Source organism: Durio zibethinus, chromosome 11 (genome assembly GCF_047325235.1).
Source record: "Durio zibethinus cultivar Kanyao isolate XHJ-2024 chromosome 11, ASM4732523v1, whole genome shotgun sequence".
Taxonomy (NCBI): domain Eukaryota; kingdom Viridiplantae; phylum Streptophyta; class Magnoliopsida; order Malvales; family Malvaceae; genus Durio; species Durio zibethinus.
Window position 1 is genome coordinate 26,493,259 of NC_143172.1, and position 27,395 is coordinate 26,520,653.

At 29.5% G+C, this 27,395-nt stretch overlaps 3 protein-coding genes and 1 long non-coding RNA gene across 4 annotated transcripts; 2 read left to right on the plus strand and 2 right to left on the minus strand.

Moving 5' to 3' along the window:
* The first annotated feature begins 6,776 nt into the window (after positions 1–6,776).
* On the plus strand, positions 6,777–8,861 carry LOC111290683 (heavy metal-associated isoprenylated plant protein 7-like). Its single transcript, XM_022882100.2, has 5 exons — positions 6,777–6,879; positions 7,007–7,262; positions 7,371–7,579; positions 7,729–7,816; positions 8,260–8,861. Exons 1-5 carry the CDS (start codon positions 6,871–6,873, stop codon positions 8,706–8,708), a joined length of 1,011 nt encoding a protein of 336 aa, XP_022737835.2. The 5' UTR covers positions 6,777–6,870; the 3' UTR covers positions 8,709–8,861.
* A 9,642-nt stretch (positions 8,862–18,503) lies between these two features.
* LOC111290330 (palmitoyl-acyl carrier protein thioesterase, chloroplastic-like) lies at positions 18,504–20,335 on the minus strand. The gene is made up of 6 exons (XM_022881621.2): positions 19,890–20,335; positions 19,656–19,789; positions 19,442–19,555; positions 19,182–19,359; positions 18,974–19,042; positions 18,504–18,890 (listed from the first exon to the last, which is right to left on the minus strand). Exons 1-6 carry the CDS (start codon positions 20,307–20,309, stop codon positions 18,624–18,626), a joined length of 1,182 nt encoding a protein of 393 aa, XP_022737356.2. The 5' UTR covers positions 20,310–20,335; the 3' UTR covers positions 18,504–18,623.
* Positions 20,336–22,607: 2,272 nt separating this feature from the next.
* On the minus strand, positions 22,608–23,434 carry LOC149516233 (uncharacterized). Its single transcript, XR_016346597.1, has 2 exons — positions 23,372–23,434; positions 22,608–23,277 (listed from the first exon to the last, which is right to left on the minus strand). It is a non-coding gene; the product is annotated as an uncharacterized LOC149516233 (long non-coding RNA).
* Positions 23,435–23,548: 114 nt separating this feature from the next.
* LOC111290538 (HVA22-like protein e) lies at positions 23,549–24,721 on the plus strand. Its single transcript, XM_022881886.2, has 5 exons — positions 23,549–23,734; positions 23,831–23,857; positions 23,939–24,061; positions 24,155–24,359; positions 24,469–24,721. Exons 1-5 carry the CDS (start codon positions 23,688–23,690, stop codon positions 24,487–24,489), a joined length of 423 nt encoding a protein of 140 aa, XP_022737621.1. The 5' UTR covers positions 23,549–23,687; the 3' UTR covers positions 24,490–24,721.
* Positions 24,722–27,395: the final 2,674 nt, after the last annotated feature.

The window sequence follows — 27,395 nt, forward strand, 5'->3', positions numbered from 1 at the left end:
AAGCAAAGATTAAAGTAAGCACCCATGGATTTTCCGGTTTATGATTTTCCAACAACGAATCCCTTGGCAAACTTCTAAAACTTGTTTGGTCATGTTTAACATGCCGAAAGGCTTAACCTGAACTTGGAACCTTGCTACATGAGTTTTGAGCACATTTTGCCAAGTGTCAGGAATTCATGGTCAAGAAATGACAGCTCATTTGCCATGTGGCAATTACACATTCTATTTAAGAAGATCAAATGTGTTGCCTTGAGAAGGAATTAGTTTGCAGGAAACTTCGGATTAAGAAGAAGAAAAAAGTAATGCTGTGTTTGGTTTCTTCTTGGCTGGAATTAGACACACACACATGGAAAACAGGAAACTTCAATCCCATAAACAGGCACATGCAATGTGTGTCGGTGTGGAAGCCGTAGGCCCTGTTTGAGAGAGACGGATCATCTTTTATCCAGGAGTTAGAACACGATTGATGTCTTTCCTTCCTGTTACTCTTTCACAATTCACTTAGATACTTGGTTGCAATGATAACAAAAATGATAACGATGAACCAGTACATGTGATTTTAGTCATAGCTCTAATGAGAAGAAGTTTTCCTTAAAATCATGGTAATAAGAAGTGGTTCATAAGGCAAAGGCTTTGTGGGGTAGTTGGTATATATTGCTTTCTGTTGCCACAGACTGTCATTATTGATAGTAAATCTCAATTCCACTGATAGATCATGGTTACTGTACAATGGTTAGTTGAATCAGGAAATTTGTTCTAAACAAAGCATATGATGGTTTTTTAACCTGTTTGGCTGAATCCGGAGAAAACAAAGTTTTGATTCCTGGCTGCTGCAAAAGACTAAAGGCCACAGCAGATATTGATTTGGTGGTGGACAGGGACCTAAAATTAGGTCCCTTGAGAGATATCCTGTTGAAAAAAGCCAATGACTTATGACAATTTGTGACACAGGTCATACCCCAAAATGGAACAACTGCTTTATTCCTTCGTTGTAAAGGTTCAATATTAATCACACTGTTATTGTTAATTGATTTTCCTGGGATACCATTTCTTGGATTATCGAGCTCTTTCCAGGCAGAGAATGCAAAGGAAAAATTAGTTCAGTCTAGATTTTTTTTGCAGCAGAAGCGTAAAATGAAACATCCATGGTAGGTATAAATATTTACTTCCTGTTTCCGATGAAACTTGCAAAATTATCCTAGACGGAGACAAGTCATTTTCTGTTATAACTCACTTGTACTATATTTGGTGGTCAGAAAGTTATAGATACTAGAATTTTAATCTCAGATTTGTTAGATATCATCTTTTAAAAATAATTAAATCTTGCGTTTTTTCTCGTTTGCTTGCCATGAGGCTGCTTTAAGCTACATATTGATAAATTTATGGAAGCAGCAGGATTCAGCTGCTCATTTCCAGCACCAGCTTCTTGGTAAATGATAATTGACCTTGCTTTGATCACGCAGGGGAAGAAGCTTTGTTTTCTCAGGCTACCAAGCCAATATGATGCAAACATGAAAGATGAGCTTCAATCAAATGTTTGTTCATTAAAGCAACATGGGTTCAAGCATATGATCTTTAACACATTGCATCAAATTCCCAAGTTCTATCTCATTTATAAATGAGATCAGTTTTAATCATAGTCACTTAACCTAACATCTATTGGCAAATGATCATTCTTGAGTTTAAAATTGGTTTGATTATCTGGAATCTGGATACAGTTAAATTTTGCACTTATACTCATGATAATGACATCCAATAAAAAAGTTTAAACCACTTTCCAAATTATCTTCTTAATAATTATTTCTTCATCATTAATTTATGAAAAAAAAAAAGGATTAAGATAAGAAAGTTTTGTCTCTAATGACTGTTTCCTTAAAAATCAACAAATTTTTTACCTTATTGGAGACAGTGGTGAAAAAGAGGATTAAGATAAGAAAGTTGTATCTAATGACTGTTTCCTAAAAAATCAACCTTATCGGAGACAGTAGTATAATCCTTTAAAACAATGAAAATATATATTGAGTTTATACTTGATATAATATTAGTATATATATTTTATATACTTTTAGTAAATATTAATAATCAAATAATTTTATTAGTCCTTTAGATAAAGGGAAAGATTTAGATGAAATTCCTTAAGTAAAGTTTGTGAAATTTTCTACTAAAAACAATCAAATAAAAATTAAAATTGAAAACCAAAATCGGTAAGTTAAAAAATCTCTTTACATACATCAAATATGCAAAATTTTAAAAATTTTAATAAATTTTTATTAATATTTTTATATAGATATTTTTAGTAAAAATATTAATATCATTTTTTATTATTAAATAAGTATAGATCAAATTTAAATTATAAAAAATATTTTTAATATTATTAATCTTCAAATTGAATTCTATTAATATATCGATTTATATTTTTTATTAAAATTTTTATTAATTCATTTTTTAAAAGATTAACGAATTTCACTAAAAATCTTCATTTAAGTTTTTTTTTTTAGATAAATACACAAAAAATTATTTTTTAAAAATATATTAATGAAATGACATCATCTAATTTATAAATAATGTATAAATTTTATACATTAACAATATATCAAATATAAATAATTTTTTTCTTCTATATCCAAGTTCTAATGTTCAATATAGAGAATTAAAATCTTATTCTAATCTTGTCATTAACACATACTTAAAACATTCAGCTAAAGAAAAAAAAAAGAAAGACTTCAAAATGATATTTTTCAACTTATTATTATCATATGAAAGCTCGGTTATCTTTTATTGTTTTGATGACTATCAATACTTAACAAAGAATTCATTGTGAAAACTGAATTATAAGCCAACAAAGTTAGATTTGTTGTCGCTTACCTGTTTTACTTATTTATGAAACATAATGATATTTGCTTTTTGGATTTTGGATAAAATCTTCATTTATTAAAAAAGAATAACTTTTTAATATCAAATTGGATGAAATCAAAGTCATGTCTCATTGTCATCCAACAAGCACAGCTCTTCACATCTTATATGAATCAGAGCCAACAATGTCACTTCCATATAATTCCCCTTCAATTCATCCCACTCTAATTAGCACCATTATGTGGCTTATGAGTCAACATGATCCCCCACTCTTTGAAATTTCATGGACATATTTTGTCATATTTTAGAGTTAATTCAAATTTATATCAACTAATCTAATCAATTATATACCATTTTCTTGCTTTAGATTGTTATTAGTATTATTCCAATAATTACTTCAAAAGAATAATAATGCAATTCTAAATCATCTCCAATTCTCTATTTCCTTAATGAAGATTAAATAATAATAATAATAATAATTGTTAAAATATTTCTAGCCGGTAAAATGAAATCTCAACAAAAAAACATATTTCATCTATCATCGAAAACAATGATCGAACATATAAATTTTATTTTACCAACCCAAAATTACTAAGAAGCTTATATTTTATGTGATTACCAACCAACAAAATCATTATTATGTGATACTAACATTTTCCTAGTGGGTTTGTTTAAGGGGGTTTGGTTGAGTGGTTAATTCATGCTCAAAATGCTTGAAAGAACAAAAAAAAAAGGAACAGACAAAAATGCCAACTAGGTGCTTCATGTTTGTTAGAATAGCCAAAAACTGAAATATTACTTGGGATGTGTCCACTAATCATGAAGCTTAGGGCCACAATTTAAGGTACCTTTTTCACCAACTCTGCCTATTTTTTAATTTTTCTTAGTAGTTATATTACTATGGTTTTTAGTATGATCATCAAATTCTACACTGTTATTAAAAAAAATTTACAAATGCAGGGGGTAAAGTTCTTGGGCAAATGCACACTATGAACCCCTTTTGTTCTTTGAGAGAAAATTTTGTGGGGACTGATTAATTTATGCATATTGTAATTTGGAAAGAACTACAAAGAAAAACTTTCAATTATTGGGTATTTTGTGCTTTTCTCTAAGTAAACAAACTTGTAAAATGTGTGCTTGAAAAACTGTACAAATATAGTGTTTTAAGTTCGATTTTGCCTTCCTCTAACTTTGTTATATTTAAAGGATAATTCTAAAATTTACGATCTTTTTGTAATCAAATGATTCGAATATTATTAATACATTATAATCAAATTATTGATTGTAATGTATTAATATTATCAATTTTTTTAATACAAAAGATATCAACGAACAAAAAAAAATAAAAAAAATAAAATTTGTAAGTGTGCATTCGAGAATAAATTTTAATTTTATTATAATTTATTTAGGAAAATAAATTTTGTAAGTGTGCGTTCGAAAATGAATATCAATTTTATTATAATTTATATTTTTTTAAAATCAATGAATCATTTGAATTAAACCCAAATTTATTATAATATCATCTTTAACATTAACAAATTGATACAAAATTTTCCTTTTACTGCCTTTCATGATTTGAATTTCTAAAACCTTCAATTCTGTCAACATTCCATGTCAGACTCATTCATTAATGATCATTTAAATTGGCAGCCAACTTGATTCCGGGTTATATGAACTATGTGATCAAAATAAAATACAATCATTAAATTTTAATTTATAAATAATTTATTTCAAATATTTTAATTAAATAAATTTAATTTCAATTAAAATTTTGTAATTGTAATTAACTCACGTCAAGTTTGTTATAAAAACTCGAAACGTTTTTAAGACTCTAGTCGGTTGGTAACTTGGTTGTTGATGAATTTAGCTGCAGTGGTCGAATCTTGAATTTGGGTCCACTAAATTATTCTGATCATCAAATCACAGAACTAATGTTATAATGAAGAGCAAAATAAATCTGGCCTGTTAAATTATTCGTCACTAACTCACTCAAATAATTATGTAATAAAGTGCTCACATTTATATTTTTCCTAACTTCGGTTCAGTTACAGCTAAGATTGGAAGGGACCAAATTTATGACATGCCTTTTCTCCAAATCACGCTTTATGGCTTAATCAATACCCTCATTTGTATTAGTGGGGACCAATCATATATGATCTGGCACGTTGAATGGATGCCACGTAGCTACAATCAGTCAAACGGCTGTTGTCATGGTCAAGGGAGAGAAAAAAATAAAAAAATAAAAAATAAATAAAAATTATAATATTTGATTTAATTTAAATATTTTTTATTCGAATCAAATTTAAATATTAAATATATATATTAAGTTTAAATTAAATTTTGTATCAAGATATAAAAAATAAAAAAATTTGAAATGAATTGAATTATATATTTTTATTAATTTTTATATATTTTTAAATTTTTATGAAATAAAAATAATTATTTTATTTAAAATTTTATTTAAATATATCAAAAATTTTATTAAAATAATATATAAATAACCAAAAAAATTAAACTTTAAAAACCGATAAATCAAATAAAAAAATTCGATTCAAATCCAATTAATTTTTAAAAAATATCAATTTGAATTTATAACAAAATTTTAAAATTTATAATATTTTATCTTATTAAAAAAAATCAAATTAAATCCAATTATCATCATATGTAGTTGTGATGTTGTGTCACTTGGTCTAGTTGGCGTTAGAGAGCAGAGTCTAGAATAGTATAGTATAGCAAATGTGAAAGAGCGCAGGAAAGGAAGTTAAAAATGGATTTCCCAAAGTGCCACTGCCACCAATTAAAAGTCCAAAAAATGCATGTAATCTCCGGTCACCGTATGTCCCAACATGATAATTTTAGACATAATATAGTGATCCGATGTAAAAAATATATAAAAAAATAATATATATTTAAAAATATATATATTTCAGTTTATATAAATTTTGATTGAACATAATTTATATTATATATGTGTTAATTCATTTAAATATATGATAAAATATGAATAACACATTTAAATTAATCTTATCATATAAATATACATTTAATATATTTAATACGTTTAACATATTTTTTTTATTTATTTTAATTTAATATAAATATATAAAGATTATTTTAATTTTTAATCTTTTAATTATGAGACTTAATTATTTAATATCATACAAAAATTATTTTAAACATTTAATTTGATACTCATTTAATAATTATTATAAAATTATTTTTTCATATTAATTATAAAAATATAATATTAATATTAATATTAGTTCTATACATTATTATTTTATTCTTTAATCTTTAATAATTTATCATTTTAAATTTGATACTAAAAATTAATATGGTTATATAATATAAATATAAATTTAAATATATATATTAAATACATATTAAATGAGTATTAAAATTAATGTAGTTATATAATATAAATATAAATATATATTAAATACATATTAAATGAGTATTAAAAATTTTTTAATATATAAATATCTTTTTATACTATTAATATGTCAAATTTATTAAATTATAAATGATAAAAATGTTACAACTATTTATTATTTTAATTATATTTTTATATATATTCGTATTAATCATATTTATTCATATATATATGTATTGGTTTTATGAATTTGTGCATCTCCTTATTATTTATATTTAAATAAATTAATTATATATATATTAATTGTATTATATTGTGTAATAAATATATTAAATATATTATATTTTTATTTAAAATTAAAATATATTTTATAATATATTTTTTATTTATATTTTAATAATTTATATTATTACACGTACACAAAAACACGAACTATCATATGTATCCCAACCTCACTCCTCCCTTTGTAGAAAATGCCACGTCATGTTATCATGGCTATCCTTCTTATGATGATGATGATAAAATGCCCCCACCCTTCTCCGTTAGCTTCAGATCTGGTGGTCCTGGAAACTCACATAGTTTAACATTTTCTTCTCTAGACATCTCCAGAGAGAAAACACTACAACTCCAGTTTCACTATACTAATGGGAGAGGTGATGATCTTAAAATATTCATCGCTATCACTCTCTTTCCATTTCTTTTTTTTTTTTTCGTTTCATTTCATATATTATGGAGTAACATGTTTATTGGTGTCTTGTTTTGTGTTTTTTTGTTTAACAGGAAGAGAAGAAACCGGCAGAGGAGAAGAAAATGGAAGAGAACAAGGGTGAAGATGGGAAGAAAGGAGGAGAGGAAGAGAAGAAAGAAAAGAAAGAGGAAGCAAAACAGGATGGAAAGTCAGGGGAGGAAAAGAAAGCTGAAGAATCAAAAGATGGGAAAGAATCCCCTGCTCCTCCTCAAGAGATTGTCTTGAAGGTTTACATGCATTGCGAAGGTTGCGCCCGCAAAGTCCGTAGGTGTCTCAAGGGCTTTGAAGGTTAAGAAAAAGAACCCAACTCCTTCTTTTTCTTCTTCTTTTAACAAATGTTTTGTTTGTTTTCATTTGATTTTATGAAAATGAATGCATTTGTTTTTGGTTTTGCAGGGGTGGAAGATGTAATGACTGATTGTAAGAGTAATAAGGTGGTGGTGAAAGGAGAGAAAGCGGATCCTTTAAAAGTTCTTGAGAGAGTTCAAAGGAAGAGTCACAGGCAAGTGGAGCTTCTCTCTCCGATCCCCAAACCACCTGCACCAGAGGAAGAGAAGAAAGCAGAGGAGAAAGAGAAGCCTAAGCCTGAAGAGAAGAAAGAAGAGGTCTTTCCCTCATTCCCCAACTCTCTTTCTTTTGCTTTTCCAAAAAAATATCAATAATTTATCAGCTTTCTCAATTACTATAAAAGATTCATCTTTCAACATTTCTGGGTTTGACAAAAAAAGTTTGGTTCCTTTCCCTGATTTTGCAGCCTCAGGTGATCACGGTTATGCTCAAGGTTCACATGCATTGTGAAGCTTGTGCACAGGAAATCAAGAAACGTATTCAGAGAATGAAAGGTGCATTTTTATTCTTTTCAAGTTTGTTTTTCAGTTCATAAAATTTTGCCTTCCTTTACTTTTTTAAGTCTTTGAAAATAAGATTTTCATATCGTGATTAACAGTCTTGCTACCCTTTTTTGGTTGTGATTTGTGACCCCAATTTTTTTTTTTTTTAAATCACAAGGAATTGTCTTTTTACCTTTCCAAATCTCTTTATGCTCTCACTAATGATTCAAAATCAGCCCCATTTCTTTTCTTTATTGATTTATTAAATTCATTAAGATTCTAGCCAATTCGATCCAATTCGAGTCAAATATGATTCTTTAGTTCTACTAGCCCTCCCTTATCAAAAACTCAGTTTTGAATATATATATATATATATATATATATATAAATCACAGTATGAAGTGATGTTACAAGAAATTGTTTAAAAAAAATCTGTGTTCCGAAAAAATTTTTAGGGGTAGAAGCAGCTGAACCAGATCTAAAGAGTTCAGAGGTGACAGTGAAGGGAGTGTTTGATCCACCAAAACTGGTAGAGTACGTGTACAAGAGAACAGGGAAGCACGCGTTAATAGTGAAGCAAGAGCCAGAGAAGAAGAAAGAAGAAGAAAAAGCAGGCAAAGATGCCAACAAAGAAGAGAAAAAAGGTGAAGAAGGTGGTGACAAAGAAAAGAAAGAAGCCGGTGGAGAAGACAACCAGGACAAGAAAGAAGGAGGTGACAACACAGAAGCCAACGCAGCAGCCGCTGAAGGTGCAACAGAAGAGATCAAAGTGGCGATGGAACTCATGAGAAATGAATACAATTACTACCCAGCAAGGTATGCAACAGAGTTTTATGCATACCCTCCTCCCCCTCCTCCTCAGATCTTCAGTGATGAGAACCCTAATGCTTGCTCTGTAATGTAAAAACTGGAGGATTCAGGGGCATGGTAGGGATTAGGATGAACAAAATATTGGCTCCTGCTCTTTGCATGTGCCCCCACTTTGTACTGTGTAGGCTCTGCCTGATGGCTATTATAAAAAAGTATAATCTACAGACAAACTGTAGAATTTTGTGAAGCATTTGTACTTTTTTTTTCTTCTTTTCTTTAAATTGTTATATATAAATAAATATATATATAAAACAATGATAAATTGAATTAAGAGTTGGATCAACAGATCAAGGATAGCATAGAATCTGTATTTTGCTGGTGGCCAGGGGATCATCACTCACTCTCAGTCTCGCTGTTAATGAAGATGGATTGGAAATTTCTATAATTTTCAGCACTAAAAATGGTTGGTTGGCATGAGGAGTTTTCAAATTGACGTAGGCATGACACTTTGCCGTAACGCTTCCATAGGACCGGCTGCTTTATTTGAAGTGAAATGGATGCGTGAAAAATGCCAGGAAGTAAGACAGCCAAAACACAATGTGGAGGAATATTGTGGGTGTCATATTTTCATGTTTGGCATCCAATAAAGATTTCATGTTAGTGGAGAAAACCTGTTATGGGAAACCGTTTACTTTTTTGGTTAAAGGAAAATAAAGAGATCTATTGATTAACAGGCGTTTTTTTCACAGAATGTTTGTTGAATATCATATATATATATATATATATATATATCATTTTATGATCAAAATAAATATAATTATATGAACAAATTAAATAAAATCCGAAATATATTTACACATGTTTTTAAAAAATGTGTTAAGTTTAAGCAAAAAGATAAGAGTAACAAGTGTTAAACAAATAAATTTTCATCAAACAACACAAGTTAGTGACATGAAAATCTTGCTAATTAGTTTTTCAAGTTACTTGTCCATAATTGAGTGTCAAAATTTCTATGCATTCAAAAGAATCCCAACTTGGAAAATCTTTCCAATTTTTGTTTTTGTAATGTAAATTTGCAGTTATTTGCAATTACATTCGTTTAATTCCTCATGACCCTGTCTCGGAAACACCTGCTTTGGAAGACCACAATCATCAAAATTTCCAAATTTCTTTTTCCCTAGCGAAGCGTCTATGGTTCCCAGGAATAACATTTTCCGATGACCAGTGGTTCATTGGGAAACTTGTAAATTTCCTGTCAACCCAAAGTGGTTTCTGTTATTTCTAAGTGGGAAATCGAGGAATCAGAAAAAACAGAACCAAGTAGTAGTATAAAGTAATTTGGAATATGGGAAAGGAAGTGTAATTTTGGAAATATCCCTAAGTGTGTGGACCGTTTTGGGGCCATGCCATGATACAACAATAATAAAGTATTGTATCATATCTACTTTATAATTTCAGCTCCAAAACTTACGCAATCAAAATTTCCTCACATTCATATTATTATTCTCTTACCTTTTTTCTGATTAAGCACTATTAGTATTAGCACTTGTTTTCCTTTTGTGTTTTGAATTATACAATTGAATAGGTAACTTTCCTTTTCCATGATTCTCAATTCAACTGAAAAAGAAAAAAATAATTGTTAAAGAAGCAGTTTTAATGATGACAATTTCTGGTAAAAAAACCATTCATCGGGAATTCCATCCACATTTGAACAAATACCATCTCACTTAGTATAAGATTCATTTTTTTTTATATGCAAGTATAAATAGATTGAACAACTTTCTTCTAGGAAAAAAAATTTTGAATTAACTGTCTGAAAGATTAAGTTTCAAGTTCCAATAACATCATTAATCAACGTTTACCCCTGAGATTTCACGTGTAACAAAAAGTAATGAATTATTTATTCGCAAATGTGATGAACAGCATTATTTTTTTTTAGGTCAGAGCATCAATAAAAAACATGGAAATTTTTTGAGAATACAGTAATTCAACTGGAGTAAATCTATACTGTTTCTGCCAAGCAATTATGAAGCCATGGTGGATGGTAAAGATACATTAAAAAATAGTGATCTTGATTTCTTGTTGAAGTGATCGTTTTCTTTAAAAAAATAGTGAAGGAAAAGCTTGATTGATAGACAAAGTATGCTAATAATTCAAGGATAAAGCAACCCCTCAGAACTGACAAATTTTATGGTTAAAGTGATTTCCTTTAAGGTTTACGAGTGGGCTCGTTGAACTCAATGATATCCTATGGAGCATTAGTGAAAGACTCCTATGACCACCATGCTGGCTATGATATTATTAGCACATGTATTGCCTTCAGGGTGTATTCAATGCTGAAAGCAAGATGTCCAGAGTTGTGCCAACGGTGTTTTATACGAAACTTAATCATATTAAGATTTTGTATGGCAGGCAGAGGCCAGGCCAGGCCAGGCTATGAGTCTATCTAACATTTTCGAAAGGTTTGATGACTGCTTCTGCATGAGATTCGACCATCACATGCCAATTCTATTGTTCCAGCTAGAAGATTTTTTGTTTTTGTTTTTGTTTTTGTTCTGTTTCTTTATGGGGTCGTAAATTCTCAAAGGAATATAGCCTTTTGTAGCCAACTTGTGCTGACTGGCTACCTTAACCATGTACGATCATGAAAGATTCATAAAAAATTATTTGTAAAGCTAATATTCTTTATTCCAATGGTTTTTGATCATATCTCTCATTTTTATTGAGGGAATTTTTGGCTGGCTTTACTAAAACACAAAGCTAACTTCTATTTTTGGCATTTTTTGGGATTCAACAACTCTGTAAGATTAGTTTAATTGATAAGAGAAATAATTTTTTTTATGAGAGATCAATATTTATAAAAAATACTCCAAAAATTCATGAAAAATATGTGTTTTTAGATTGTTTAAGGAAATAATTTTTTTTTTCAATCAAACATAGATTTTTACAAAGAATGCTTTGAGAAAAATTTTGAAATACACCAAACAAGTGTAAGAGAATGCACCTTACAATTATTTGGGGAAAGAAATTAGGTCTAGAAAAACTTTAAAAAAACCCTAAAAAACACAAGTAATAGTAATATTTTTCATGGTACTTTTGTAACTACCCACTCAATAGGAACATTGTGGATTAATAAATTTTTCTTGAAAAATTTACTTCTTATTGAATCTTTTTGGGCGAGGAAATGAGAATTTTTACTGCCAAAATACCAAATAATGGCGAAAGTACTTCAAATTATAAAAAGTGATATCTACCAATATTCTTCCATAAATACACTAATTTTAATTTTAAATCAGATAAATTCATAGTTAATTGCCTCTCTCTCAAATTAAAAATGCACTGCAACTATAATTATTTTTATAAATTTGATGATTTATATATTTATATTATATAAAATATTATATAAAAAATTATATATAATAATTTACATCGTTGTAAAAATAAAATATATATTTTTAATTTTATTAAATTTATATATAATTATTATTAATATTTTAAATCGTATTATTTTTATATTTTTATTTATATTATATTTGTATCTTATTTGTGAATTATATTTATCAGACTTATTATAAAATAATATTCTTCCGAGTTAGTAATTTATTGGATTCCAAAGCAAGATTAACGGTAAAGAATACTGTGGTGTTGACGGGGCTCGACATTGTTTCCTTGGAGTAGTAAATCTCACTTCCCAAAGGCCGCATATTCATTGTACTCTCACTCTTATAATAATACTAATAAGTAGCAATAACGAAGCTAAATCTGACTGCTTTAACAGTCTCACATCTCTAAATATTTCTATGATTATCTAATGATCATTTTTATGTCTAAATGCATTCCATCTAAGCTACAGACTCACAAGAAAGGGCGGTCTGGATAAATAATGTCCTTTGTATGCCATGTGTACTAATCATATTTTGTTTTTGAATTAAAAAAATATGTATGCATTACATTATGTTAGAATTAGGAATAAAATTTTTTTTAAATTAAAATTATAATATTTAATTTGATTAGATTAATTTTTTTATTTGATTCGAATTAAATTTAAATATTAAATATATATACATTAAATTTAAATTTAATTTTGAATTAAAAAATAAAAATAATATATTTTTATTAATTTTTATTTATATTTTTTAAATTTTATAAAATAAAAATAATTATTTTATATTTAAATTTATTTAAATATATTAATAATATATAAAAACAAAAAAAATAAATTTAAAAAATTATTGAATGAAATTAAATTAAATTGATAAAATTAATTTCGATTTAGTATGAATTATATAAAAATTTAATTTAAATTTAAATCGATATTTTAAAAATTTATAATTTTATAAATTATATAAAAAAATTAAATTAAATTTGATTTAATTTAAATTATTATCAACTCTAATTCAAACCATATAATTATATCTCAGGATACGAGTGATATAAGAAAAAAAATTAAAGGAATCTTTAAATTCACTTTATTCTCACTCGAAATCATTCTCTTCACTTTCATAACCTTTTTCTTTTTTTTTTTAATCTGAATTAATTTCTTTTTTTTTTTTTTTTGTTTTTTCCTTTGACAGATCCAGCTAGACGTCTTTCCTAATCTATCTATCAATTCTATTTTACCTACCCAAAAACACTTCAAAACTGAATAATGTTTCATCTGATCTTGACGAAGGCCCGAATAAATATTTTTTGCTTAAATTCACTGCATTAAAGTTTTTATAGTTGTGTTTTCAGTTCTTCATTATCTATCTAGGGATGATAACAGTTTATATTAAATCAAATTCGATTTAATTTTTTTAAATATAATATAATATAATATAATATAATTTTAAAATTTAAATTTAAATTTAAATATAAATTAAATTTATATTTGATTTATATTGAATCGAACTAAATATTATTTTAAATTTAAAGTTTTTATATTATTTTAATATAAAATTTTAATATATTTAAATAAATTTATACAATATTATTATTTTTATTTTATAAAAATTAAAAAATATAAAAATTAAATATATATAATTTAATTCGATTTAAATTTTTTTAATTTTTAATTTTTACTTTAAATTTTAATTTAAATTTAATATATATTTAATATTTAAATTTAATTAAACTAAATAAAAAAATTAATTTAAATCGAACCAAAATCTAGTGTTTTAATTTTTTTTCTCACCCGTTAACCCACCTGCCTTTCATGGTGCTGGCCCACCCAAAATCTGATTGCCTGTTTCATCGTTCATGCAACAAAATAATAGTACAAAGATGGTGTTCTTTTTTTTTTTTTTTTACCATAGAGCGTAAATTCATCTGACACTGACAAACATTAAAAAAAAAATCGGCCACAGTAATGGTGGGGCTGCGGTGACTGCAAGTAATCAAAGCTATTGCTCTCGCATTTTCATGATTTTTTTTTTCTTTTTTACTGGTGAAGAGTGATGATGAGATGAGGTTATCTCGTGTACTGAATGCTACTGCTACTGCTGCTGCGGCTGACAGACTACTTTAATTTGCTTTTGAGAAGACGCCGCCAAAACTCAAGATTTTCCTCTTACTTTCCCATTATCTTCCTTTCTTTTCACCGCGCGTAACATTCAGGTTCCTTCGCTGCACCTCCACCGCCACGAAGAATGGCTATTCCGTCACTGTGAAATCGGAAGTCAAACACATTTTTAAATCCAAAATATGTTATTTGTATGAAATACATGCATAAGATACTACCCATTGTATACTTTTACACAACTGAAACACCAATATAACTAAGACATTAGGAAAAAAAAGAAAAAAAAAAGTGGAAAACAGTTAAATAACTTTTGTTGCGGTTCATTTGGACCCATCTGAAGCAATGGATCCTGTAACATGCAAGGAATATTCCTGTTCCTATCTCCAACGTTTCCCCTCCACGCTCCCCAATCGCGTGGCTTCTAATACTTTTTATATTTTTGTTATTGTCCAAATCTCGAACATGTTGAGTTGGTGGGCGGGTCCCACGTGATGGGTCCGTAGTATTTACGGGGCTGAGCCCACGTGACCCATTTCTTCTGTTTTTCTTTTTTTTTCCATTTTCGTACTCTTTCATCAAAATTCTCTCTCATGATTATTTTTTGTAATTTTATATTTAAATTTAATTTATTTTTTAATATCAATTAATTTTAAATTAGGTATTCTCTAATTATTAATATGCCTCTTTACAAATAAGTTAAGATATTATGATTAGTTTAATTAAAAAAGTTAAATTTAAATACACATTTAATTTGGTTTGAAATTATTTAAAATTAAATTTAAATTTAAATGAATTGTTAAAATAAATATTATTTAAATTTAAAAGATAAATAAATATTTTATAAAAAAATTGTTAATTTAAAATTTAAAGGAATTAAATTATTAATTTAAATATAGTTATATACCAAAAAATTTTCCTCTAAGATTAACTATTTTTTAGCAAAATGACAAAAAAGGTTGCAAATACAAATAAAATTATAATGACATTGAGTTGAATGATCAAATTTAAGATACCTAAAGCAAAAGGAACAAATATTTTTTAAATTAATTGTTCTTTTTGTCGTTTTTGAATGAGATTAATCAATTCTTTGAGTAACATTACGGCTCTTGGTGTCAGACCTTTTGACACAGAAAAATGGGAGAGGGCCGAGGGGGAGGGGGAGTGAGTGCGACAGGGACATGTGAGGTAATGGTGGTCACGTGGTGACATTGATTGGTTCTTTGTCTTGTCCACTTAGCCAGCCTACGATTGTGGACCATCACTCTTTACAACTGTAGCTTTTAATTTATTTCCTCATTATTATATAGTATTTACCTTGCTCCATGGACTGTCACTATGTATATATGAAATTAATTTAGTGTATAGTTCCAATTAAATGACTGTGATATTAAAATTCACATAGCAGATAAGCTGAACTTATGCAAGCCAGTAAGCAACCTGGACGGCTAATAAAGCATAGCACTTTTATGTTTGAATTCAAATTGGATAATTTTTTAATAGATTTTTTTGAAAAGGATTGCAATTTGGAACTAACAAAAAAAATTATAAGTATTGAGATTTTAATTTTAAATTTATTAAATATTATTTTTTAAAAATAATTATATAAATTAATTGAATTAAGTGCTGAAATTTTAATTTTGGTTGAATATATGGTGTTAAAAATTTTATCAATGGTACATAGCATAATAGTTCATTATAATATGATTGATTAGTTTTTCTTTTTTACCCTTGTCATGTACGAAATTTTTTATTATATTTTTTATAATTTAAAATTTTAATTTATATTAATTTTTAGTTATATATAGATAAATAAAAATATTTGTAATTATCTATAATTTGTAATTTAAAATTACAAAAGTTGTCTATATAGAAATTATTATGAAAGAATACAAATAAGTATTATGAAAGTTTTGAATTATGAAAATAAATTTACATACAAATCTTAATGAGAAAGTTAATCTCTTATTCATAATTACATATACTCCTAGTATATATTGTTTTAGTATGAAAACTAAGATTTACACATGTGATATATCATGAAATATTTTTTCATGTTTGATTTTGAAATTTCATCATGCTAAGCTTTTGTGATGAAAATCTGATTGTTCTATCTTTTATAAAGAAAAAAATTGATTTTGAGAAGAAATCATAAATATGTGTTTGATAATTATTTAATTTTAAAAAATTTTAAAATTTTAAAAATATAATTTATCCAATTTTAATTTTAAATTAAGGTAAAAAAGGTTAGTATAATTTTAAATTGAGATAAAATATATTTCTCTTTTATTTTAAATCATAGAAAAATAAAAACAAAAAATTGGCAAATAATAGTGATTCAATCACAACTTTATTTATTTAAATTTATTTGAATATTGATTTAGACGGCGTATGATTTTTTATGATTTCTAAGATTTAGGGATTTAATTTTTAAAAATTATTTGAATTTTATATTTCATATAAATGCATAAAAGTGAGGTATGAGATATATTTTTTTAGGTTTAAATTAAAATAAAACTTATATACTTTGAAAGACTTTGATAAATATAAAATTTGAAAATTTAAAATTTTTATAAAATTGAATAATTGATTGAATAAAACTATTTATAACTATCCTATGTATTAATAAAATAGGTTATCCACCTAAGTATTTACGTAAGTAAATTTTATTAGATTTTTATATATGTTGTAATATAATATTATATATGATTATTATCTAATTTGATTTGTATTCTTTTGGAAAAGTGTAAAATTGAATATATATATATATATATATATATAATTGAGATTTATTATTGGAGAATGAGATTAAAAAAAAAAAGAAAAAAGGAAAAATAGAATGTTTTGTTAATGTTATCCAATTTGTTGTTTTATGAGAAAGGGATAGTTTAAATTCTATATGCATCAGCGTGAGAAACAAAAAAAAAAAAGGGGGGGGAGGGGGGGAAGGTAGAGGACCACTTTGATGTTACAAAAGCTATGAATTGATTATACAACTTTCTTTTTGTACATAATGTAATAAACTTATTTTGTCTTAAATTCGTCCATGAGAACAACAATGATGGGTAAGAACGGTAGGTTTAGCACTTTAATTTTTTTGACATTAATTTATCCACAAAAGACGTGTTATTGATTTCTATGTAGCCTAATTATCCACATTCACTGTAATTGGAAAAATGACATCACAAAGCATATATATACTATAAAGAATAGCAATGGTAATGAATGTGATATTTCCTGAAGTTATGAAAATTACGAAAAAATAATTTTTAATGAATTCAATAGGTCAGACGACGTTGATAAATTTACATAAATTATTTTAAGAAAAGATGTATTAGACAAAGTTTTTAAAAAATATATTAGTTATTTTTAATGGAACATGTAAGTATAGGATTTGCTGATGATTAAAATTGAAATTGAAAACCTAGTATGTTTCTTAAGTTCATTCGTCTTGTAGCCTGCCATAAAAGCCTCAACCGAGTGGGATCTATCGGGTCAAGTGCACTGCATAAGGAGCAGAAACTATTACTTAAGCAGGTGGGTTTGGTTTGGGGTATGTCCAATAAATAAAGATTGAACTGATAAATTCCTGTTCCCAATTTGCTCCAAGCTCCCGCTAGTTTTGTTTGATGTCAGTGAATATTTCTTAGATAATATAATACAATAATGGATGAAGGAATTATTAAAGAAATGGGTATTAAATAATTATTATCATTGGTCACATGTCTTCTCAAAGTATGGTTGATTGAGAATTGCCAGAGAAGAAGAAGAAGAAGAAAGAGAGTTCTTTTTCAGCTCATGATGATACATGATTTAATTATTGGATTATAATCTTCCATTTTGTTGTTGATGTTCTTGTTGTACCATTGGTTTGTCTTTCTTCAAAACTTTCAATACTAGCATTGATAACTCATTGACTGGATATTCTGTGGTCGAAAATCCAGCTCTCAAATATTTTTTTTTTAGGTTGAAAGGAATCGGAGAGTCCAAAGATGTGCACATCAATGGCTTTTTTGAAAACTTTGGTTTTGTTTATTCTGTTGTTTGGGTCCCCTAAAGTAGGTTCAAGAAGACAGAAACAGGTTGCTTCTACTCCCATATATAGAGTAAATCTATTAGGTCTAAAGCTACTCTCACTGTAGAATATGATCAAAGATATGGAGTGTTTTTTACAAAGTAAGAGTGGGAGAGAGTGTTTTTTTCTTTTCTACACCCCCCAATCGCATGGCCCAAATCTATCTAGAGATAGTAGACAAGTTTAGGTCCAGTATTTTGGTCCACATCGACTCTTGGATTAATGGGCTTGTGCTTTGTGGTATAAGCTAGCAATTGTGGGTCATGAAGATTCTCATAGTTCAGTGTCTGGCTTATGAATAAATGATTGATGTAGAATAGCCGAAGGATTTTATCTCACAAGACAATATTGTACGTACAGAAAAGAAAAGAAGGCAAACTGACTTGACGATGTCAGAAAATGGAAAGAAAAGAAGAAAAACACCGTGGGTTGTTATTCTATTCTGTTGATGATAAGTTGTGTTTTTCCTTGGATTGCCATTCTGTTCTTGCTCGGACTATCTCTGCCTTATCATCTTGCAAGCGAAGCAGATGTGTGTATTCCAAGTCTGCCTTGCGATTACTAGAATTGTTGTTTGAATCGCCCGTCACATTTGCTGTTGAACTCGTCAACGACTCTAGCAAATTGGATTGCCGGCATTCACGTCGATACTCCAGGGTCATGCTTGTAAGATTATAGTTTTCCAGGACATTCATTGGCACACTCTGCAAATAAAATCAAGTCCCTCATCTTATTAAACTTTCCTCTTAATTACAGTTTGAAGAATTTCCCATGCAATGAAACATACCTCCAAAATCCATCCGATGTATTTAACATTGTTTACATGCTGATTGGCATCGATGTCGCTCCATCTTGGCTGGATTAATAAGAGAGAAAAGGCAATTGGTAAAACAAGCTGGGAGATCATATTCTCAGTAAATGGTGCAAAAGCACACAGATTTCAAAAAGACTATCACATGAGAGAGGTGATAAAACCATGGTATATTTGAGCTCACTTCTAATCCTGATCGTATTCTTTCTGTGTTGTCATCAGTGAGCTTATCAATCTTTTGGATATCGTTCTTCTCTTCAGCAATTGCAATCCTGTTTAGGTAGTATGGAATCACTTCTTGTTTAACTTGTTCAGGGATCTTGGTTAATCTTCTCGTTTCGTGGTTCATAATCACCCATGTGCTGAAGGGGGGTAATAATAGTTAATAAGAGCAGTAATCAAATCATTTGTTGGCAGAGGGAAAAAATGGAGATCCTGTCGCACCTTGTTGCTCTTGTTATATTCTCCCGTGAGTTGTAGTCTCGGATTATCCAGTCCCTACGCATTGCATTCTTTCCTGCTGCATCAACCCAAGTATCAATCTCCACCACATCTCCCCTGCGATCAGGTTCAATCTTTCAGGATTGATTTGTATGCGAACAAATTAGTAATAGTTATTGGTACATTGATCGGGAGGGTAAGGAGAAGACGTATATACCAGCAGCTATATCTCTCCACTTGAACGTTGATGCGAGTAACAACCCATATGAGTTTCCTACGACTCATCTCACGGGTAGCCCCAAAGCCATTCCCAGCAAGACCAGAGCTCGTTACATGATTCAAAGCTGTTTCCTGCATTGCATACAGTTCCAACGAAAACGTCGAAGAAAACTTTCTAATATAACCATATATAAGTTCAATCCCATTCTAAAAATCTACAATGAAAACCAACCTGAAGGAGATTCATAAGGGTTTCCATGGTGGCAGTTTTGTCCGGTCCAATTTCATAAGACCGGATAATGAAGTTCTGCCTGTAAACATGCCTGTCCTCCACAAACTTTCCAACCAAACTCGCGTGGCCTTGTTTATCAGGAACATTTTCTTTTATCATCAACCTAGTGTTCTTCTTTCCTGTAACTAGAGACTCATCAACAGAAATCCCATTTATTTTCTTCCCATTGATCATGTCAAGATTATGAGGGTTTTTAGCACCTGCAACTAGCAAAAGGCATTTTCGTTTCGGTTTGATTAAATTCCATGAAGAATAAAAACCCAAGTTTGCCATGGCAACATTCTTCATATTCTCTTCCTTGCATAAAACCCCTGGAAATAATGATGCTATAACATTGTTTGCTTTGGCCATTGATGCCATTTGCTCAGCCGGAAACAAAAAGTAAAAGAACCTAGCAATCTAGCTTGAGAAGCCTCGTTGAATAATAGAAAACAAAGGGTCTCAAATGTTAGTTCGTTCAACAACTCGTGGAATAGGCAAAGATGAATTAACAATGAAGAAACGGAAAATTCCTTCTTCAAACCGAGTGGGTATATAGATACGCGATTCCTGGAGGAGCGGATGCGTTTAGCAGCTCAACCACTTCCAATGGGTGGGGGAGAAATCAGAAGGCCTCAACCGTTAGCTTGCACGCAAATACAGGAGTATTTGTGTGGCATTGACGCATGGTTCAATTCAAGCTGACCATTGTTTTTAATTACTAATAGAAAATTTGGATGTGCTAGGGATGATCCAATCAATAAAATAGTTCCATGTATAATTAGAAATTGGGGCACCTCAGGATTAATGCAGTGCTTCCTGTATCCTAAACTCTAGACAAAAATTTTTATCAGCATTCCAGACACGTTAACTTAAAACTTTTAGGATAGTTTGATTTGGGGAAAATAAGATTTTTGGTTCAAATCTTTTTTTTCGTAATTTGATTTCTTAATTTAATTTATAAAATATGATTTTAGATTTTTTTTTTTAAGATTTTGAATAGTATAAAAAATATGAAAGGAAGGAAATAAAAAATTCTCTTGAAAAATTTTTAGATTTAAGAAAGAAATGAAAATTTTATCATATTTATCCTCACTTAATTACATTTTAAAATTATATTATCCTTTCTAATTTTTTAAAATTACAAAATAAATGTGATTTTTGTTATTTATGATTTCAACAAGTAATGTGTTTTTAAGATAAAAATGAATTGAATGTTTTACAACTATATTTTCGAAATTCTAAAATTTTAATAAAGATTATTTTTTAAAATAAAAACATATTAGATGTTGAAACTTTATTTTTAAAATTTTAAAATTTTAATAAATATCACGTTTTTAAGATAAATGTTAAAATTATATTTTCAAAATTCTGAAATTTAATCTTTGAAACTTTACTTTCAAAAATTTGAAATTTTAATAGAAACTTTGTTTTTAAAAACGAAAATTTGAAATTTTAACAAAAATTGCATTTTAAAGTAACAATGTAGTAGATGTTGAAACTATATCTTTGAAATTTTAGAATTTTAAGAAAAATCTTGTTTTTAAGATAAAAAATGTAGTGAATGTTGCTACTCATAACAAAATTAACATAAACCGTAAAATATATTTACTTAATATTATTACATATAAAATTTAAAATATATTTAATTAAGGTCAATTGGTGTATTTTTTTTTTTTTTTTTGTGTATAGATAGCCAATATAAGGATAGTAATTAAGATTGTAAAATTATTTTTGTGAAATTGTGAAAAAATATTTTTCAAAATTTTTTAAATTTAATGAAAATAACATGTTATTTATGAGTAACGTGTTATTCATATGTTATCAAAAATAATGAAATAAAAAAAATTATTAGGTAATCTTATATTCTTTTTAACTAAATAAAAAAATCTTACATTCCTAAGATTAATAAAATTTAGGAATTACACAATTTTTTTTTAAATCATTTTTTTTCTTGGAATCTAAGAATTAATTAAAAATGCTCTTTTAAAGTGTGGTTGCTAAAGTGATAAAATAAACAGGTATATAAAAAAAATCAAATCAAAGTGTGCTTGATAAAAAAGAAAAATGAAAAAAAAAAGGAAAAGTAATTATTTTCGCCATTATATTCATAAAACAAATCATTTTAAATTAAAAAGATAAGTAGAGAGAAAAAGAGAAAAAGTGTGCTTCAAGCATGACATATTTATAATATTATTCATTAACCTTTTTCATTTTAATTGCAAATTCTATAATAATAAAATAATATAAATTTCATTTTTTTATTTTTATTTTTCAACTCTACTAAATAATAGAAAAAATATATAATATTTTTCAAAATTTTCATTTTTCTTACCAAACACACCAATAAAAAAATGTTTTCTATCTTTTTGACTCTTCACCTCTTTCAATTTTCTATTATTTTCCTCTTTTTTTTAATCTTTTCTACCAAGTCAAGTCACAATGTCATGAAAAAAAAAAAAAAAAACTCATGAACATTTTGATGACGGTTGACTACGAGAAACAATTACGAGACTCTGGCATAAATTGGTGAATATGATTATGGGATGACATGACAGATAGCCGGGAAGAATTTGGAAGAGTGCAACAAATGCCTGAATTTCTTCATGAAATTCTTTAAGTTATTCCAAACAGATAAAACAATTTAAACATCATTCCATGAATATTTTTGCTGCAAGATTTACAAAATGTTGAAATTCAACTTTTAATACTATTGTTTTGTGTATGATAATACAAATTGCATTAAACTCCATTTAAATTGGTTGCTTTGGGTGCCTATGGATTGTCTATTCTTTGACAAAAACAGATTGAGAACCAATTAAAATGTAAGCACCTATCAAACAAGTGGCCCAATATATATCCATGGGTAAAGGTGATGTTCCACTTTCAATAAATGCTCGAAGCTCAAAAGGTCAAGACAATAATTTATAGCCCATAAATGTCTTTGAATTCGTTCATCACGCTTTTGGATTCGAAGTTCAACAGCATCTCTTGAATGGTCAGTGTCAATATAGTAACACCGGCCTATTTAATCAAGACCGAGCCCGGAAACCAACCTAGTTTGTAGTTACAGGCCTCCTAGTTTCCTTCCCCATTTGGAAATCCAGAATTTCACAAATCTCGAATTCTCAGTCCGAAAGAAACGACCGAAGAAGCAATCAAGCAACGCGAAAAGAAAAGGTAATGATACAAAACCTGGTGTCTTACACTTGGATCCATGTGGATAAGAGCGTATGTCACCACCTTTCAACATCAAACATATGATCATGTGGCTTGTATATTCGGAAAAGAACAAACCCCATAGATTTCCATCACTTCAGCTTCGACTTAATCTCCAACAGTTAACAAACTGCAAATAAACAGTAGAAACATAAAAAAAAAATTTTGTTGGTCGGGCAACAAATGCAAAATGAAGTTAATGAAAAATGGGTTTGTGGGATCACTATGATCTGAACGGTGCTAAATCTATATCCACACGTCAAGGGCAGAATCTGATACTGGCTCTCATCTTGCCACCGGGTACCATATCCCTATCTATATATCTATATATATATATATATATATATATATATATTGTGACTTGTGACTTCACATCAGGCCTCTTTCTTACCTAAATTTGTCTTGATATCAACGAACCACAAACCGTTTTCCCATTTAACTCTTTCCTCCACTCTTCAGTTTGTTCTATCCACCAGTTTTCTTGTCTATCTGTTACTCTCTCTTTAAACTTCAAACAATTCCCTATAGGCAGAATCAAGAATGGGTCGTTTCTGGACGTTGCTCTCAAACCTTCATTCATTAGCCGGGTATCTTCTGTCTGTTACTACTAATACAAATATATTCTTCTTGATTTTGTATTGCCTGATTTTTTTTATCTTTTTCTGGATTTGTAATGCTTGCAGGCCTGTGGTGATGTTGCTGTATCCCTTGTAAGGAAATTTGAACAATACTTGTTGTGCGTTTAACATTTTATATGTTTCTTCAGTTAATTCATCGTTTTTCTGTATCAGATATGCCTCGGTGATAGCTATAGAGAGTCCAGAAAAGGATGACGATGAGCAGTGGCTGGCTTATTGGATTTTATATTCATTGCTAACTCTATCAGAGATGGTGCTCCAATCAGTCTTGGAGTGGTAAAAATTTCTCTACAGAGTCAATTGAATTAAAGGAAGGTACCATACTTCAAATTTATGTATTTGGGTTCTAAAATTCTAATTGAATTGTAGGATACCGATTTGGTACTCTGTGAAGCTGCTTTTTGTGGCATGGCTGGTTCTACCCCAGTTCAGGGGTGCAGCTTTCATATATGAAAGATTTGTGAGAGAGCAAATCAAGAAATATGGGGTTTTGACAGATCATCACGGTCATCATAGCGGTTCTTCAAATGGGAAGCGCAAGAAGAAATTTGTGCAGTTCATCGTCCCCAAGAAGGTAGGTTAAAGGAATAGTATAGCTACATAAGAGTACGAGAGGGAACAATATACTTTAGATTTTGGCAATATTTTTCTGATGGGTCGTCGTTGATGTGAATGCATGGCAGGGGGATCAAGAGGCTTACTGAGGAAAACGGTAGTGCCTTGGTTGGTGGATCTTCTGTTACTTCCTTTCTACTTCAGCTCTGATTGGTGGTTTCTTGGGTGGTTGTAAATGCTTACGCCTTGTACAAGTTTATGGCTTTGATCTTTGAAGGTTTTTCAGACCTTTGACATGTGACGAATAGGAATGAGATTATGAATGCTTGGATTATATGTGGATTAATCCTAATAATTGACCACCTAAATTTCACTTCAAGTCTCGAAACAATAACAGCTGTTGTTGCCAACCGAATATTTATTCAGATGCATATTAGACGGCATGCAGGAGGATTAAATTTTAAATTTTTTAAAAAATAAGGATTTAAGAAAACTTATCAGATCTGAGGCATTTTGCTAAATACATGTGTTACTGTAATCCAAATTGTGATCTTCGTTGCAACAGCTGATTTCCAAACAATAAGGCTTAAGCTTTAGAATTCAGAATATTAAGAAGGAACCTAAGCCCTGCGTGAGATGAGACATTTTGCAATATGGGTCTCTATTACTTCCTGGGCCTTAAACAGTGAAAAGCTGGGAAATAAGCCCTGAGCTAAAGGAAGGTTAAACTTACAAGTTATAGGTATTGTTGGGCCCCATAAAATCATGGTTCCCATTGGGAATTCGATTTACAAGGTTCAGCCTGTCACACGCCACCCCTAACTTCCTTTGGTCCAATGAATTTGCCTGTGAGTTCATCATCTTCATAATTTGAGTTTTTGCATCACATTTGGATCATATAGAAATGCTGCTTCAGTAAGGAAGAATCAAAGTGACAATCAAAGTGTCATGAAGTTTTCTAAGCGTGGTGAAAACAAGAACTTCGAGACCAAAATCGACATGAACAAACCAACAGGAAAGATCGTCATATCAAGTTGCATATCTATACACGCTCTGTCAGAAAATTAAGTTGAAGATCTACATCTGGTAAGCCATTTTCCCAAATCCCACGTGCTTAAACGTGAACTAGATCTACTGCCTTCATATCAACAACAATGGCTTTCAGCCTGTAAATTCCCACATTTGGCCATTTCTTTCATATAGAACCGTTAGCCTATCTCTTTCTTTTTTAGTTTCTACTCATAAATTAACTACTAATCAAGTATTGTATAAATCCTTGTACTTAACTGTACATAATCGTACAGGCATGCATTCGTGCACCTCTTGGCATGCATGAATCGATCGACGTCCATGATGTGTTTCAATGTCTTCAAAAGCAAACACTTGGCCGACTTTGAAGGGTTTTCCCATAAAAATCGGCAACAGCATGCACTTAAAAGCATTCCTAAACTTTCAGAAAAAATTAGTATTTCCTTTTGGCTCATTATCTTTAAGTTTCATCTATTCCCCACACTACCACTACAAGAAATCTTAATTGGTTTGGTTTGTTATTGTATTATATTATTAAACATAAAGCCACTTTCACCTGTCAATGCACCTCGTTCCAACTAATTAATAAATAATTAGTAGAAATCTGTGTTGAACAATGAGTCATGTCTCCCTTTTTTAGGCCAAATTGAAGTAATCAAAATACTGGTGCCAAGGAAACCATGTAGATCATCAGTTTGTTTCTAACCAACAGTGGCTTGATCTCATATGCAAGAAATTTATTATCATCAACTCATGGGATGCTTTCTCTTTCTCTTGGTAGTCTTGTACTTACAGGTTTGAGGCATCTGGATCCTTCGCCAGAAGGAGTCAGAACTCTTTTTCTCAATCTTATGAGGCAGCTTTGGCAAATGGTCTTGAGACAGTAAAGGAAAGGATTGTGAAAACGGCAGAAGACTAGTTCGAAAGTCAACATCAATAATGCTTTGATTAGCCTGTCAAAATCGACACCAAAAGGAAACTCCCCCACATAAATCTAGCAGGCCTTGCCACTTTACAATACCTAATAAAGTTGCTCTATAACTGAAAAGAGTGGTAAGCTTGGACACTTGGTCCAAGTAGCTTGTTTACTTACTCTTCTAATCGAATTATTGCTATAAAAAATTTCCAAGAATCAATTCAATTACTGTCCGGAATACCATGGGCATGCTCTTGATGTTGCCAAGCATGAATACAAAGCCGAACAGGTTAATTGAGATTTCCCATAGTTCTCACCTCCCTGAGCACAAGATTATAAATATATAGCAGGTTATTATTGTTAGGAAAATGGGGTCCAGTCTCATGTAAGTGGTTTTGGACCAAGTAAAGGCCATGGGCCTTGATCTTTTATTTTACACAGAGCCCTAGCTACTTAATAAAAAAGAGGTGGGGTTGTTTTGTGTGTGTGTCGAAAACCAAGCAGAGAAAGAAGAAAAGCCAAGAAAAGCAGAGAGAGAAAAAGGAGAAGGGAGAGTTTGTTGAACGGAAGTCGATCCGTGGTCCGATTGAGTTGGAACCTTGTCAGGAGGTTTATGATTCAGAGTTTTACATTCTGAATGGTGAAGATCGGGTTTGAAGCTCTCTAGGAACAGATCCAGGGTGTATTTGTTGAGTCACTTATTTGGTGAGATTTCTCCAATTGTTTCTCTAGTGGTTGATTAGCTCTAGTTTTAGCTAGAGAAGAACTTTGTATAACTATTATTTGATAGTGAAGATTTTTCTGGCGGCCCGTGGTTTTTTCCCTCTACACTGGAGGGTTTTCCACGTAAATCTTGGTGTGCTTTATTTTTCCTGCGTATTTGATTATTGATTGTTGTCTATTGCTTCTGTATTGTTGTGATTATTGCTTCAGGCGCAACAAGTGGTATCAGAGCGAGGGTTATTTTGAGACATCGATACAGAAGCAACCCAGGATAGAAGTAAATTCTGTTTGAGATCATGGAAGGTGATACAGGTTCCATGATAAAATTGACAGCATCAAATTATTCAATTTGGAAGCCTATGATGGAGGATCATCTATACTGCAAAG